General features: G+C 43.5%; 1 protein-coding gene across 1 annotated transcript in view; it reads left to right on the forward strand.

Moving 5' to 3' along the window:
- The window catches only part of GALE (UDP-galactose-4-epimerase), a 33056-nt gene extending 29086 nt beyond the window's left edge, over positions 1-3970 (forward strand). Inside the window, exon 11 of the mRNA XM_082246530.1 lies at positions 3505-3970. Within this exon, the coding sequence (XP_082102656.1) occupies positions 3505-3563 (59 nt within the window). The 3' untranslated portion in view covers positions 3564-3970. The remainder of the gene's footprint in view (positions 1-3504) is intronic.
- The last annotated feature ends 12143 nt before the right edge of the window (positions 3971-16113 follow it).

Raw genomic sequence — 16113 nt, forward strand, 5'->3', positions numbered from 1 at the left:
CAATGGGATACGTGGCATCTGGATCAACGCATCTTCTTAACCCCTTCAATGAGAGCGAGTCTCCCCTGGTGGTTATGCAGAGACCACCTGCTGAACTGCCACTCTCTGAGGCCAGCTCCGTGGGTAGTGGTTACCTCGGACGCCAGCAACATAGGCTGGGGTGCCCACTGTCTGTCGGAGGTGGCACAGGGCAGGTGGGAGTTTTCCACTCGAGGAATAGTATCCAACATACTAGAACTCCGAGCAGCATTCCAAGCTCTTCGAGCATTTGCTCACCTGACAAAAGACCAACCTGTCATGCTGCGCCTGGACAACACCTCAGCAGTGGCATACATCAGGAAACAAGGGGGAACACGCAGCTGGTCCCTATTGAGGGAAGTGGAGCCGATTATGTCCTGGGCACAGAAAAATCTCTCGAATCTTTCAGCGGTTTATGTTCCAGGAGTCCAGAATGTCAAAGCAGACTTCTTGTCCAGAGTGGATCTGGACAACAACGAGTGGTCCCTTCACAAGGAAACGTTCAACTGGATCCTAACATTGGGGCTTTCTCCAGAGGTAGACCTCTTCGCCTCCCCCTGCAATCACAAACTGCCGAAGTACTACTCAAGATTCAGAGATCCACAAGCATCAGGGATAGATGCACTCTCGGATCAGTGGAGATTCCACAGGGCATACGCCTTCCCACCAATTCCGATTGTGTTGCAGTTCCTTCGGAGACTCAGGTCGGAGCCAGTGGAGGTAGTGGCGGTGATTCCCTTCTGGCCGAACAGGCCATGGTTTCCCCTTCTGACGCTACTCAGTGTCCGAGACCCAATCCCGCTACCCTTCAGACCGGATCTGTTGTCCCAGGGGTCTGTACTCCATCCGTGCCCAGACCGTTTACATCTCAGGGTCTGGATGTTGAGAGGAGGAGGTTACAGGCTTTAGGCTGTCCAGAAACGGCAATCTCGACTTTACTTAGTGCTAGAAGAAGCTCAACGAACAGGGTGTATCAGAGAATCTGGGAAAAATTTTCTGCACAACTGAATACAAGGCCTGATCCTCAATCTTCAATTAAGATCCAGGATGTATTGAGCTTTCTCCAATCAGGACTGGATTTGCCTCTATCAGTGAGTTCGCTCAGAGTCCAGGTCTCGGCTATTTCCGCTTTTACAGGGATCTCCTGGGCCACTCATGCCCTAATTCGTCAGTTCTTCCAAGGGGCAGTGAGAATCAGACCTCAGAGAAAACCCAGGTTTCCCAAGTGGGATCTGCCACTAGTTCTGGATTTCCTGGCGAGTCAGATTCAAGACATGTCTGATTCTTTGACCATAAGAGAGCTTACACTGATAACAGTGTTTCTGGTAGCTATAACCTCAGCAAAAAGAGTGTCGGAAATTGGGTCCTTTGGGACCCAATTTCCGTTCTTAACCTTTTTTCCTGACAGAGTGGTGCTCATCCCCATGCTGGATGCGAGACCAAAAAGGACCTCTGTCTTCCATGAAAACATAGAAACAGTATTACCAACCTTTAGACAGGAAGAGGAAGAATCTTCGGTTCATCCGCTGGATGTTGGAGAGTGTATTAAGAAATATTTAGATGCCACTTCCTCTTTCAGAAAATCAGAACATCTTTTTGTTACCTTCTATGGAAAAAACAAAGGTTCAAGAGCCTCGACGAGATCCATTTCCTCTTGGATCATCCAGACCATCCAGTGGGCTTATAGGGCTAAGGGCTTGACCCCTCCAGCAGTAGTTACAGCTCATTCGACGCGGAGCATCTCTACCTCCTGGGCAGTATCCAGACATGTGGCTCCTGAAGTTATTTGCAGAGCAGCGTCGTGGTCCTCTATTAACACTTTCTTATCCCATTACTGTGTTGAGCCAGCGGCTCTTTCTTCTGTGAATTTCGGTTTGCAAGTCCTGTCTGTTTGACAAAATGCATTAAACTTTTCTGTTCAGCACCTGCCCACCCTGTGTGTACGGCGAGTTATTTCCCGATACGTATGCTGCCATGGAGTCTGTCAGGAAAACGGAAAATTTATATCAAATACTTACCGTAATTTTCCTTTCCTGATGGACTCCATGGCAGCAGGAGTTCCCTCCCGGATTTCTGTGGAGGATAGTTACAGAACACGTGTGCTGAACAGGAGCAAAGATTTATGGGAGTGAGGTCCTATGGGTAGGTTTGGAGGCGGGGCCAAACCCGATACGTATGCTGCCATGGAGTCCATCAGGAAAGGAAAATTACGGTAAGTATTTGATATAAATTTTCCGTTTTCTTCTGTCATTTTTCTTCTTTTGTTGTGTTTTTTTTTTTTTTTCTATTTAAATTTTTTCTTCTTCGTTTTTCTTCTTTTCCTTTTTTCTCTACCCTTCCTTCCTTCCTTCCTTCCTTCCTTCCTTCCTTCCTTCCTTCCTTCCTTCCTTCCTTCCGAAACAGAGGAGTATTTCATGGCAGGTACTTTTTAGAGAAACCGCATAGACCATGGGAAAGGCAACATCTCTTCCTTTCACAACGCCTCCTTCTTTTTTTTTTTTTTTTTTTTTGAGTCAAGACACCCTTTTAAATTATGCGCAATCTATAGGCATCCCATTCTGAAATTCAAATGTAAAACTAAACTAATGGCTTTATGTAATGCAGCCTCCACCCATGTAGGAACCCCAATTTTGAAGTTTATTTATTATTACAATAAATTAATATTTACAATGCAAATAAACCTTTGAACACTGCCACTGACTAGTGTCCAGGTGTTTTCTCTTCTCCCACAGTTTATCTTCCTCATGCAGCACCCCAATTGAGAAAGTCTGTCCTTTATAGTATGTCAGTTGCTCCTTATTTAGAGAAACAACAAACAAGGACTGGCACAATGGTTGTTAACAGTTCACTCCAGAAACACTATCTGTATAAGAAGTGGAAGAGTAAGCAGGACCTCACATACAAACGGTTCAAAACTAGCTGTAAAAGATCTGAGTATTAAAATGTCCGTGACTCAGGGCAAGCCTCAGGGGGGAGATGGAAGCAATTTCTTGATAGCATGTAAAGAGAAGAGCAGACAGAGGCTCCTCCAAGTGCACACTGATAAAACTTTTATTTCACACAACACTATAGGAGAGCAACTCCCATTTTGGTCTATAAGAAAGGCATATGATGTGGTCCATTGTAGTCCATTGTCCTGTAGAGATCCAGGAAGGAGAGCTGAAACCCTCATGGACTGTAGCGTCAGGTGAGGTGGTGTCACTAGGCAAGCTACTTGCCAAGTGATGCCACCACATACTGTACAAGTCGCATACATAGACTTGTTAAGAAATCCACATCTGACAGCCAAAACTGTGCTAGATAAGTTTGTAATGTCAACATTGCTTTGTAAATGAATGTCTGTGGAAGTTCTTATTTATTCAGTAGTAGTTGGTCATATTCAACTCTATGGACATTACAGAATTGTGGCTACTACTACCACATTTGTAACTGAATGTTAATCATCCAAGAGCTAATAGATCTTTTTTTTTTGGTTCTCTTTTACAGGTGAAGATTTATGGCGGTGGCAGTCCTTAAATCCAACTGGGTTTAGCAATGAATCATGAGAAGCAATGTTTACAGATTCCTCCCTTACTATTTTTACTTGCTTTCCTAATACTTATTCATAATCTGGACCAGAGTTTCATATAGTACTACAAATTACTTCTAGACTTTCATCCCAAATCTCAGGACCTCATGCAGTACAACGGCCATTGCTCATTAACATCTCTTCTACCTCCTGCATGTCATTTTACAACGGTTGTAAAGGAACAATTGTCTGCACATTTTGTGATTTGATGAACATTTTTGTATTTATGGAAGAAAAAGTTTAAAAAAAAGTACCACATATTGTTATGATGAACCTTTAAAATCAACATCTGCTGTCAGATTCTTGTAAAATTTAATCTTATACATTGTATTCTGAGGAAGGGTTATATTTCTGATGCTAACTGCATGACGGTAGAAAAAATATTTATAAACAAATGATTTTTTTTTCTTTGTTTTTAGCTATTAAATGATCATTTCACAATATTTGTAAAGTGTGTCTTCAGAAAGCAGTTTGAGATTTGCTTTTAGTCCCGGTTCACACTACCGCGACTTGGCCGCCTGACAAGTCGCGGCCCATTCTGTGTATTTGGAACCGTTCTAATAGGAGCGACTCAAGTCGCTCCGACTTAGAAAATAGTTCCTGCACTACTTTTGACCGAAGTCGGAGCGACTTGCATTGACTTCCATTATGTGAAGTCCGTGCAAGTCGCGCCAAAGTCGCGGTGCGCGGCGACTTCGCTAGTCGCCCCTGAAGTCGTGTCGCCATAGTGTGAACCGGCTCTAAGACTAACTGGGTTATACAGGCAAAAAATGAAAACTCCTGCCTTCTAGTCCCACCAAGAATGGATTATAGATTTCATAGTCTCCCTAAACCTGGAAACCATTTCCATACCTTCTACATTTTTCTTATAATTGTAACAAATAGTTGCCATACTGATGTACACAGCACAGACCATAGTCTGAAAACCTTTTATCCCACCAAAAATGAGGCCCATTAACCTAGGTGTACAGAGTGTTTAATTACTACCCAAGGCGTGTGTGCCCAGAGTGGTGTAGCTACAAGAAGTGATTGTAGTGTGTCCCATCTCCATTTTTTTATGTGCTGGGTTTGGTACTTATTGGTGGCTTTGGATCACCTACTTTGGGGATGCTTATGGAGTGTTGGCGGTATCGGGAACTGCCGATTAGATGGAATGTAAGGACTGCATATTACCACCAAAGTTTTGGTGTTCCTGCCTTTTAGAGACCTGCATTTTTTTGTTTATTATTTGAAAGTGAATAATTGGTTGCTGGGGAAAAAAGGCAAAAAAAACAGAACAAAAAGAGGTATGTGCACTAAATAAATCATCACAATTGTGTTGGAATGCCAGATATTGGAAAACCTGAGAAGGAGAGGGACGTTGTGACCGGGTTGGATACATTTGCCTTTGAATATGGGAAGGAGGCAATGCATGATTTAGAGTCTGTTTGCAATGCAAGGTGAAATCTTGATCTACCTTTCCTCCATGGGTTCCACAGTTTATTCTGATAGTCATTCATCCTCTCAGAAGTCAGCTCTGAACTAACACAACATAGTAAATATATGTGCGTCTGAACAAATTCAAGATGATTAGTAACTCTGCACAGAAAGATGTTATTAAACTGTAGTAAAAAATGTGACTCCTCTATTACATTACTAAAAAACTCAGATGAGCATAATTAAGGGAGAAATGTCTTGTATTAGATATGACTTAAATTTGAAAAGAATTTTGGTCTTGGAAGGAAGAATAAGTGACCCGGAGGATGTGGTAAATCCATTAAAAACCAGATGTGCATTCCCTTAAAACAAAAGTCAAATGTTTATATTAATAAAATGATGATCTTGAAAACCAAATGGGTCTAAATAACAGCACAATTGTTGTAGTTTTGAAGAAAACTGAATGGGACAACATAACGGAGTAGATCGAGAAACGACTATCTGTGTGAATGCTAAGGTCAGTTAATTTCTAAGAACAGAAATGCTACCATGCAGAAAGAATGTGGCCTTGAGGATATTATAATAAAATGAGCAAAGTTGGCATCATATCCAGATTTGTCTGCAAATATCAAAAAAGTTAGCAAATTCTGAAATTGTATGTTATTGTTTTATTCTTCCGAGTTTCGACAGTGCTGCGTTGGGAGGGAAAAAAAACTTTTCCTGATTGTACAGTACTGGGTTACATGAGGTTACCTTCAGGTGATTGGACACTGGCAGCTGGGACATCCTCTATGTAACACCTCCCCCTCCCAGCTAGCCTCTGTTTTTTGCTAATGTCCCTAGGTGATGGACCTCTTTCTGAGAGAAGCTTGTCTTCTCATATGGGTTTTTTCTTTCATGGTGATTCTTCTATCAAGCCTTGACTACACCATAGACCCTGTGGCTTTTTTTTTACAGCTTTTAGATTGGTGGACTCCTCAGAAGCATTGTGGGTGGCTGTACCCAAACCCCACCACATGGAAGATGCAGCACTGGCCTGTAATGTTGCTTTCAGCAATGGAACCCTAATGGGCCATACACACGATCAGATTATCTGAAGACTTTTGTCTGTAGACTTTACCAAAACCATATAATATGAGGTCAAACCTAAACACTTTCAATTTGTATGCAATCCGGCAGGCCCTGGCACTACATAGAAAAGGTAAATCTGAAGACAAAAGTCTTCAGATAATCTGCACGTGTGTACGGGGCATTAGCATGTAGCACAATGTGTGGAGTTAACCACAGGGTGCTCTATAGGTTCAGAGTTCTGCCCTGCAGGGGTATGGTCATTGTGGGGGGCAAAGCCACAAAAGGGTACCTTTTTTGTTCCTGCAGAAAATTAGTGAGAACATTGCGGAAGCCCTCTGAACGTTCATCCCAGGGTGCCTCTACTTATTTATTTTTGCAGGGAATTGCCCACTCCACTATTGTTCCACTGTAAAGTTGCAGTAAGTCATGGATCGTAAGGTTTCATATTTTGGTGCCATTGTCTAGTATGGGATTGTGTTCTATTAAGCTGAATGGTACTCTAAGGGACCTGTATGGCTTGTGATTGGTACTGCCCCTGCGTAGCCTCATTTCAGAGGTGGTTTCTGCACCTTTATTGCCCTTCTGAGCCACTTTGGACTCTGGCCAGTGCATATCACATGGTCTTCTTGGGCACAGTGCTAGCAATAGCGCTCCATACTACTGGGTTTACAGCCTCCAGCTGCTTACACAGAGGCAACCCTCATTTCATTCCACTACTGCAGAGGATTGTAAGTACCCCTTTTTAAGACCACCTTTTTGTCTGATGGGCTCATTTGCTAAGATTTAGCCTTTGGCTCCTGGGGGGGGGGGGGGGGGCAGTTAGTACAGTGGTTTATGGCAGGAGTACACACTCCTCTAATGGAAGCCCCATTCTGCCTTCCTTGGGTCATTCAGCCTGTGCGTTGGTCATGCCAGCTTCCTCCTTCATTTCTAGGGAGTAATTCTCTTCCACAATGTCAGAATTCAGGGGCCTCATTGAGGTCATGGACAATAGGGGGTCACATAATTAACAAGAGACAGGATGTCTCTCACAACTACCCTGTTTCCCTGAAAATAAGACCTTCCCCCGAAAATAGACCTAGCATGATGTTCAGGGATGGCTGCAAAATAAGCCCTACCCCGAAAATAAGCCCTAGTAAAATCCTTGATCTCAGCCCCTACCTCTGCAGTATTCAGAGAGGGAAAGTAGAGCTCCAGAGGGTCACGTGAGCGCCCAGCGGCACTGTAAATAAGGTATTTTCCACAATAAAGTTACAAAAGGAGACACACTACACATTATATAATCTTTTCACAAAATCGATTACATAATTTTACAATGACTTTATCCAAGGTTTATTTTTGGGATTACAGAATGTCATAATGCTGATTTCTGAGCTGACAGGGGGAGAGAACTTTTTTTTTAACATTTTATTGTTTCATTTAGCCCTCTCTATTTAGAACATAGAGAGGGCTAAATGACACCGCACAAGCACTGTGCTGTCTATCATGCTTTAAAGGATCAGGATATTTATTCTCGGGTTACAATCATTTGAAGATAGTCATTGTACAAACCGTAAATAAGACATCCCCTGAAAATAAGCCCGAGTGTGGTTTTTGAAGCCAAAATTAATATAAGACCTGGTCTTATTTTCGGGGAAAAACGGTATGCCTCTTCATCCTCCCCTTCTAACTCAGTCCTTGACTTCACCATTCGGCTGGAGTACAGCTTTAATGCATGAAATAATGGATGTGACATCCGTTTTCTTTTTATGGCCCTGCAGCACCCAGTAAAAATGTTTCTCTCTCATCCATTGAGGGATACAGCTATTCTGAAACCTTCAGACTATACTTCTGCTTGCAAAAGAATTGGACAATGGATAAGAAAAAGCTGTAGACCAACCCTGGGTATGGCCCTTTCTGTTACCAACATGTTTAGTGTTCTTACTAATGCCTCAGTATTCCTAATGTTCTAGGAAGATGGCCATTTTTTTCAGCTCCACTGAACCAGTATTTCTTTTTTCTTTTCTAGCAATTTTTTGATCTTTAATCAAGAATATTTGCTTTGTAGCTACAGGTGGTCTCCCTGTGTTTCTGGTATCCCTGTCTTTACTGCATCTGTACAGTGCCTTGAAAAAATATTCATACCCCTTACAATTTTCCACATTTGTGTCATGGTACAACCAAAAATGTAAATGCATTTTATTGGTATTTTATGTGATAGACCAACACAAAGTGGAAGGAAAATGATAAATGGGGTTTCAATTTTTTATTTTTTTTTACAAATAGATAGCAGCTGAAAAGTGTGGCATGCGTTTGTATTCAGCCCCCTTTTACTCCAATACCCAAAATAAAAATCTAGCTGAAGCAATTGCCTTCAGAAGTCACCTAATTAGTAAATAGAGTCCACCTGTGTGTAATTTAATCTCAGTAAAAATATGGCTGTTCTGTGAAACCCTCAGAAGTTTGTTAGAGAACCTTAATGAACAAACAGCATCATGAAGGCCAAGGAAAACACCAGACAGGTTAGGGATAAAGTTGTGGAGAAATTTAAAGCAGGGTTAGGTTATCAAAAAAATATCCCAAGCTTTGAAACATCTTACAGAGCACTGTTCAATCCATCATCTGAAAATGGAAAGAGTATGGCACAACTGTAAACCTTCAAAGACATGGCCGTCCACCTAAACTGACAGGTCAGGCAAGGAGAGCATTAACAAGAGAAGCAGCCAAGAGGCCCATGGTAACTCTGGAGGAGCTGCAGAGAGCCATAGTTCAGCTGGGAGAATCTGGCCACAGGACAACTATTAGTCGTGTACTCCACAAATCTGGCATTTATGCAAGAGTGGCAAGAAGAAAGCCATTGTTAAAAGAAAGCCAAAAGAAGTCCCGTTTGCAGTTTGCGAGAAGCCAAGTGGGGGACACCACAAACATGTTGAAGAAGGTGCTCTGGTTAGATGAGACCAAAATTGATCTTTTTGGTCTAAAAGCAAAATGCTATGTGCGGCGGAAAACTAACACTGCACATCACACTGAACACACCATCCCCACCGTAAAACATGATGGTGGCAGCACCATGTTGTGGGAATGCTTTTCTTCAGCAGAGACAGGGAACCTGCTAGAGTCTGCAAAAGACTTGAGACTGGGGCGGAGCTACAGTACAATGGAATGATTTGGATCAAAGCATATTCATGTGTTATAATGGCCCAGTCAAAGTCCAGACCTAAATTCAATTGAAAATCTGTGGCAAGACTTGAAAATTGCTGTTCACAGACGCTCTACATCCAATCTGACAGAGCTTGAGCTATTTTGCAAAGAAGACTGGGCAAAAATTTCACTCTCTAGCTGTGCAAAGCTGGTAGAGACATACCCAAAATGACTTGCAGCAAAAGTTGGTTCTACAAAGTATTTACTCAGGGGAGCTAAATACAAATGCATGCCACACTTTGAAATCGAAAACCATTTATCATTTTCCTTCCACTTCACAATTATGTGCCAGTTTGTGTTGGTCTATCATATAAAATCAGAATAAAATACATTTACATTTTTGGTTGTAACGTGAAAAGATGTGGAAAATTGTAGGGGCATGAATACTTTTTAAAGGCACTGTACATTGCAGTATGAGCCTGGAAGTAAAATATAACAGTGGTGCTGCACTGTCAAATACCAACAAATGTGTAACTGGAAGTGTGCAAATAAATACTAAAGCGCATGTGCTAAAAATTGATGCGTGTCAGTGGATGCTACAGGCGCAAAATATAGACAATTGATATACCAAATACAATATATACACAGATACAAAGATAAAGCTGAAACAAATGAAAATAGGAAAATAAGAACTCAAGTAAAAAAGTAGCTTAATGTATTAATCATCAAAGAGAGTCCATATAAAAGACTTGGAAGAAATAGAAACAGTCCAATGCACATTCAAAATGTGCATGTAAATCCCTTGAACCGAAGCAGAAAGTGACTGGTGTCCAAAAAGGTGACACCTCTGTGTACTGGCCTCTCACCTTGCAGACAGAACTCTGGTTACACATGAAGTTACTTAATCTTTCCTGAAAGAAGCCTGTTTATAGAACTCAAGGAGTCATCACAGCAACCTTAAAATGGTTTTCTGCCAACTGTCCTAAAATTAGGAATAAAACCCTTTTTTCTAAGATTGTGAAAAGGCTTTTATTGTATTTTGCCCTTTAAAGTGGGTCTAAAAACAGAAGGTTTTTTTACCTTACCACAAAACTTATCTGAGCCTGATGCCAATCCAGTGCTGTGCCTGAGTGTAGCATTGCTGCGCTCCTCTCTTTTTATTCTTACCGGTTTCCGAAGCAGCCAGCAGCAAAAGCCATTGGCTCCACCTGATGTCAATCACAGCCACTGAGGAGGGAGTGGACAGCAGGGTCAAGCCACACTGTGTGTTGTCAATGGACACACAAAGCGCGGCTCAGGAGCGAGTACACATGAGTTCCCCCATAGGCTTGCTGTGGGAGAACTCAGCAGGGGGGGGGGGAGCAAGGAGTGCCTGCAGAGGACCTAGAAAAGAGAATCAGGGCTTCTCTGTGCAAAACCATTGCACAGCTTTACAATCACTTTAATGAAAATACAATCTCCTCCAAAGCAGTTACATACATTGCAACAATTTAAGCAAAACATGCTTCTGTTCTGTAAACTCAGTTAAATGGCTAGTAATTTTCTTAAACTTACAGTATTAAGACTGTGATAATAGCAGACAGATTCAAGCACCAAACTCTAACAAAAGAAATGCTACCCTACATTCTGTTTAGCACCCTTGGTCCAAGAAGGACCATTGCATTAAACCTGGACAGAGCTGGGCATAGCTGACCTTCTACCTCAGTATCTGTGTAGACTTTGGCACAAGCAGTGAGCGAAACCCTAAAAAGAGATACGATTTTTGGTTCTCTTTCTGTTGCAACAATGCAAAACTCTAAGGTCACATTTACACTTCTCACACTGAAACATGCATTAAGAACATACCCATTGATTTGCAGTAACCTAAGAAGAAAAATAAAGTAAGTCACTGTAGATGTGCATGGAGGACCCATTGCAAATAAATGGACAAACTCATCACAGAAAAAGCGCAAGTGAATGGCCAGCAATTTTTTGTAGATTTCAGAAACTCAGAGGTATTGCAGCCCCTTTTCTGGGTTTCCCCACTAGCACTCTCCTTTCCTCCTCTTCTGTGTCCCCATGTTGATGAGGACAAGGGCCTCTTCTTCACAACCACCGGGCCAAGGTTGCCAGTAGCCCCATCCCTTTGTTTAATTAGAGGCGGGGTCAGGTGCTGACCTCTTTTTTATTTCAGGTTGGTGTTTATCATGATTGACATTGAATCTACACAAAAATGTTTTGGTAAATGGGATGGGCAGGCCAGACTGCATGCTTGGATAAGGGTCTGGTAAAGAATTTTAGGGGGTAACCCCATGCCATTTTATAAAAAACAATTGGCGTGGGTTTCCCCTCAAAATCCTTACCAGATCCGAAGGGCCTGGTCTGGGTTAGGGGGGGAGCCCCACGTTTTGTTTTATTTCCTCAATTTTCATTGCCGGCAATTGTTTTGTTTACATTCAGCTGTCAGCGGAACCCCATTGACAGCCGATGAGTCACCTGTTAAGAAGGAAACAGCCAGCTTGCTAAGAAAAAAAACATTCTGGGAAACCAATGCTTTTTTTTTGCTGGCAAATGGCTCCCAAAAAAAGCAAAAAAATGAATTTTTTCTGCTCCACCTCTAGACTAAAAGTGACCAGCGTGCCCCCTTCAACGCAGAGAGACCATCGTGCCCCCTTAAATGCAGAGAGACCATCGTGCCCCCTTCAATGCAGAGTGACCAGTGCACTTACCTGATTTGCAGCGGCGGCTTCTCCTAAGTCCCCCGCGTCTCCTCGAGTCCTCCCACCTCCTCCTTGGGGAATGGCATGGGTTCACCTTTCGGCCAATCAGGAAATGGGTCTCAGACCCGCTTCCTGATTGGCCAGGAGGAGGATCTGTGTGACAATAGCGAATATTAATTCGCTATTGTCACACAAATGGGTGGGCTCAGGGCGCAGTGCTCTGCGCCCCGGGCCCACCCTTTTCTGAAGCCTATTCGAGCCTCTGGCTCTAATTAGTTGCTTCAGAAAAAAAAAACCCATTGAACACCATGCGTCCGGTGCCCCGCATGTAGATTAGGGGGTCAGACGCATAGATGGGGGGGCGGCGCCCCTGCGCCCCCAATGCACCAGCCGCCACTGGCTGCTACTCACCTATAATGTGCTGTGCCTGTGCAGCTGGGTGGCAGGCAGGGGCCAGGGCGCTGTGGTGGCAGGCCAGGCAGCCAGGGCAGAGGGCACTGCGGGGTCAGTCAGGTGTCGCTGAGGCAGTGAGGCTGAGCTTGAATTAAGTTGTTGAACTTGTCTTGCGTTGAGGCAGAGAACAAGAAGTCAGGCACCACTGTTTCTCTTCAGGGCACTGGGCAGGCTCTACTAAACCGCGCAGCGTGCCACTGGAGGGGGTTGGGGTGGAGCAATGGAGCCAGCCCCAACACTGTTTAGCCATGGACATGGAGGAATAAGTTCCTCCTCCGCTGTGAATGCTGGGGCGGCGGGCCGGGCATATGACGTCACTGGTTGCTAGACGCCAGGCGATTCTAGCAACCAGTGATACACCGATACAGGAAGGAAGCAGAGCGGTCAGTCAGCGGCATTGATGTTGGATGGATTTACTAGTCTGCAACTCTGCAGTATCAGTCCAGACTGAGGCTGGAGACAGTGGAGTGCAGTCACTGGCAGCTTCGGCCAGCGCCCCCCCCCTTTTCAACAGTTTGGAGCGCCTGGGTGCGGTGCCCCCCGCGCACCCGCCCAGGATCGGCCCTGTATGGGGCAATCCCTGGGGTATACACCCACTCACTCTGCTATAGGCATTCAGTTTTGTTGCAAGCAGCGTCAGAAGAAAAAAAAAAAACCCAACCATACTCATATATAGAGGGGAGGGTGCTGTGTCTGTCAATGAACTTCAGAGAAAAGGATTTTATGGTAAGTCAAAAATCCATGTAAAAACAGGTGCATACATATAATAAATCACATGCATACACTAACAGCGCTATGATTAGTCACATAGTCCATCCTGTGACATATTAAATATAGTCCAGCTTGCTGGTATAATCTGCAATCTTAAAGTCCTTTGTGAGTATTCCAGGGCTCTGGCATAAAGGAAGTGTGAACCAGAAGGAGCCCCTTCACCACACCAGCATGCCCCCCAAGCAGTGCCCACGTACCTCACTGAGGGGTAATAAGCGCCCAACAAAGTATGCTCGGGATGGAAAGCCTCAATCTGCCAGACAAGGAACCTCTCAAGGATGACTGCTCACCACAGGAAATATACAGATCAAACCACTCAGATGTTTTTCCTAGCCCAACTCCGGACTTCTTTAGGGCTGCAGGCTGGATCACTCCATGTATGTCATTTCATGTATAAATAAAAAACGCTCATAGCGTGATTCCATACACATGCAATTTAATAAAATAAAATAAACAATATGCACTCACAAAATAAAATAATTTCAATAGCATCAAGAATAAAACAGACTGTGGACCCGGACCGGGCTACCTGCACGGCTCCCGCCGTCCCGTTGTGGAGCCGAAGTAGCGGCTGAGAACGCCGGACGACTATCGGGTTCCGACTTCCGGGTTGGCGTGACCACAGTCTGTTTTATTCTTGATGCTATTGAAATTATTTTATTTTGTGAGTGCATATTGTTTATTTAATTTTATTAAATTGCATGTGTATGGAATCACGCTATGAGCGTTTTTTATTTATACATGAAATGACATACATGGAGTGATCCAGCCTGCAGCCCTAAAGAAGTCCGGAGTTGGGCTAGGAAAAACATCTGAGTGGTCTGATCTGTATATTTCCTGTGGTGAGCAGTCATCCTTGAGAGGTTCCTTGTCTGGCAGATTGAGGCTTTCCATCCCGAGCATACTTTGTTGGGCGCTTATTACCCCTCAGTGAGGTACGTGGGCACTGCTTGGGGGGCATGCTGGTGTGGTAAAGGGGCTCCTTCTGGTTCACACTTCCTTTATGCCAGAGCACTGGAATACTCACAAAGGACTTTAAGATTGCAGATTATACCAGCAAGCTGGACTATATTTAATATGTCACAGGATGGACTATGTGACTAATCATAGCGCTGTTAGTGTATGCATGTGATTTATTATATGTATGCACCTGTTTTTACATGTTTTTATATATATATATATATAACAGCTGCTGAAATCCGAAAGGTTTACAAATATTGGTGATTTGAACATCAATTTTAATTAATTTTGGTATTGATGGTGTAATTGTTCATTTATAGGCTATTATATGTGGCATTAGCACCATAGCGCCGAGTGGGTGAGATTTATTGACACTCCCTTTTTGGGGTATTAGTGTTATTGTTCTTACTCCTTTTTATAGTAAGTCAAAAATCCAATTTTCTCTATCGTTCATTAACCACTTAAGCCCCGGAGGATTTGGCTGCTCAAAGACCAGGCCCTATTTTGCGATTCGGCACTGCGTGACTTTAACGGACAATTGCGCAGTCATGCAGCACTGTACCCAAATGAAATTTACGTCCTTTTTCCCCCACAAACAGAGCTTTCTTTTGGTGGTATTTGATCACCTGTGCGAGTTTAATTTTTTGCGCTATAAACAAAAAAAGAGCGACAATTTTGAAAAAATAACAATATTTTTCACATTTTTTTTTTTAATTCTCAAAAAAAATGTAAAAATCTAAATTTTTTAACATTTTAGGCCAATTTGTTTTTTGCTATATATTTTTGGTAAAAAAAAAAATCGCAATAAGCGTTTTTGGATTGGTTTGCGCAAAAGTTATTGCGTTTACTAACTACGGGAAAGATTTATGTAATTTTTATTGATTTTTGTTTTAACTAGTAATGGCGGCGATCTGCCATTTTGTTTGCGGGACTGCGACATTGCGGCGGACAGATCGGACCCCTGACTGACATTTTTGACACTTTTGGGAGTACCAGTGACATTACTACAGTAATCAGTGCTATAAATATGCACTGTTACTGTACTAATGACACTGGCAGGGAAGGGGTTAACTTTATTGGTAATCAGTGGGTTAAATGTATCCCTAGGGGCGTGATTCTAACTGTGGGGGGGCGTGGCTTGTGATGTAACCACAGAGACATACGATCCTACATACCAGGATCGTATAGTCTCTGTCATTCTCCCTGATGTAAGTGCAGACGGCTGTGTTTACATCAGCCGTCTGCCTTTCTCCCTCTCCTGCGGGAGATCACGAGTGACCGGCGGACATCGGAGCCGCCGGTCACATGTGCAGGGATCACTGTGAAAAAGCGGGGGGCGGGAGCGAGCCTCCGGCGGTGCGCGCTCGCCCCCTACAGGCTCCTAGGCGAGCGACATAGCCCTACGTCGGTTTGCCCAGGAGCGGCTGACCGCCGCAGTAAATAGTTGTGCGGCGGTCGGCAGGTAGTTAACAGACGCAGCTCCATATTCTTCTTAACCATTAGGATGTCCCGAAGCAGCATTAGCATGAGGGGTGGGAAAACAATGCAGAAAAGAACATAATTCCCAAAGGAAAAACTTAGCCAACCAGGTAACATGGAGCTCAACCAGGAACAAATGGAGCTCACCTGCAAACATACACCCTCAAAGAGAATAAATTCTCTTTTAAACAGCAGCCTTCAAAGCCTTGCGGCCAAAAGAAGCATCCAAAGATGCCAACACATCTACTTTGTAGAATTTTGTGAACGTGTGAACAGGCGACCAGGTTACTGCCTTGCAAATTTGTGTTACGGACGCCTGATGGCGAAAAGCCCAAGAAGTACTCAGCGCCCTAGTAGAATGCGCTTTCACAGGGAAAGGTGGAACCTGATCCTTAAGTGAATAAGCCTGTACCACCGCCTGCCTGATCCATCTGGATAAGGTCGCAGCAGATGCAGCCAATCCCTTCCAAGGTCCTTCCGTGAGGACAAAAAGAGTCTGATTTCCTGAAAGACACAGTAGCCACCAGGTAAACCCTAATTGCCCGAACCACATCCAAG

Source organism: Pelophylax lessonae (assembly GCF_965119305.1).
Source record: "Pelophylax lessonae genome assembly, chromosome: 2".
NCBI classification, from domain to species: Eukaryota; Metazoa; Chordata; class Amphibia; order Anura; family Ranidae; genus Pelophylax; species Pelophylax lessonae.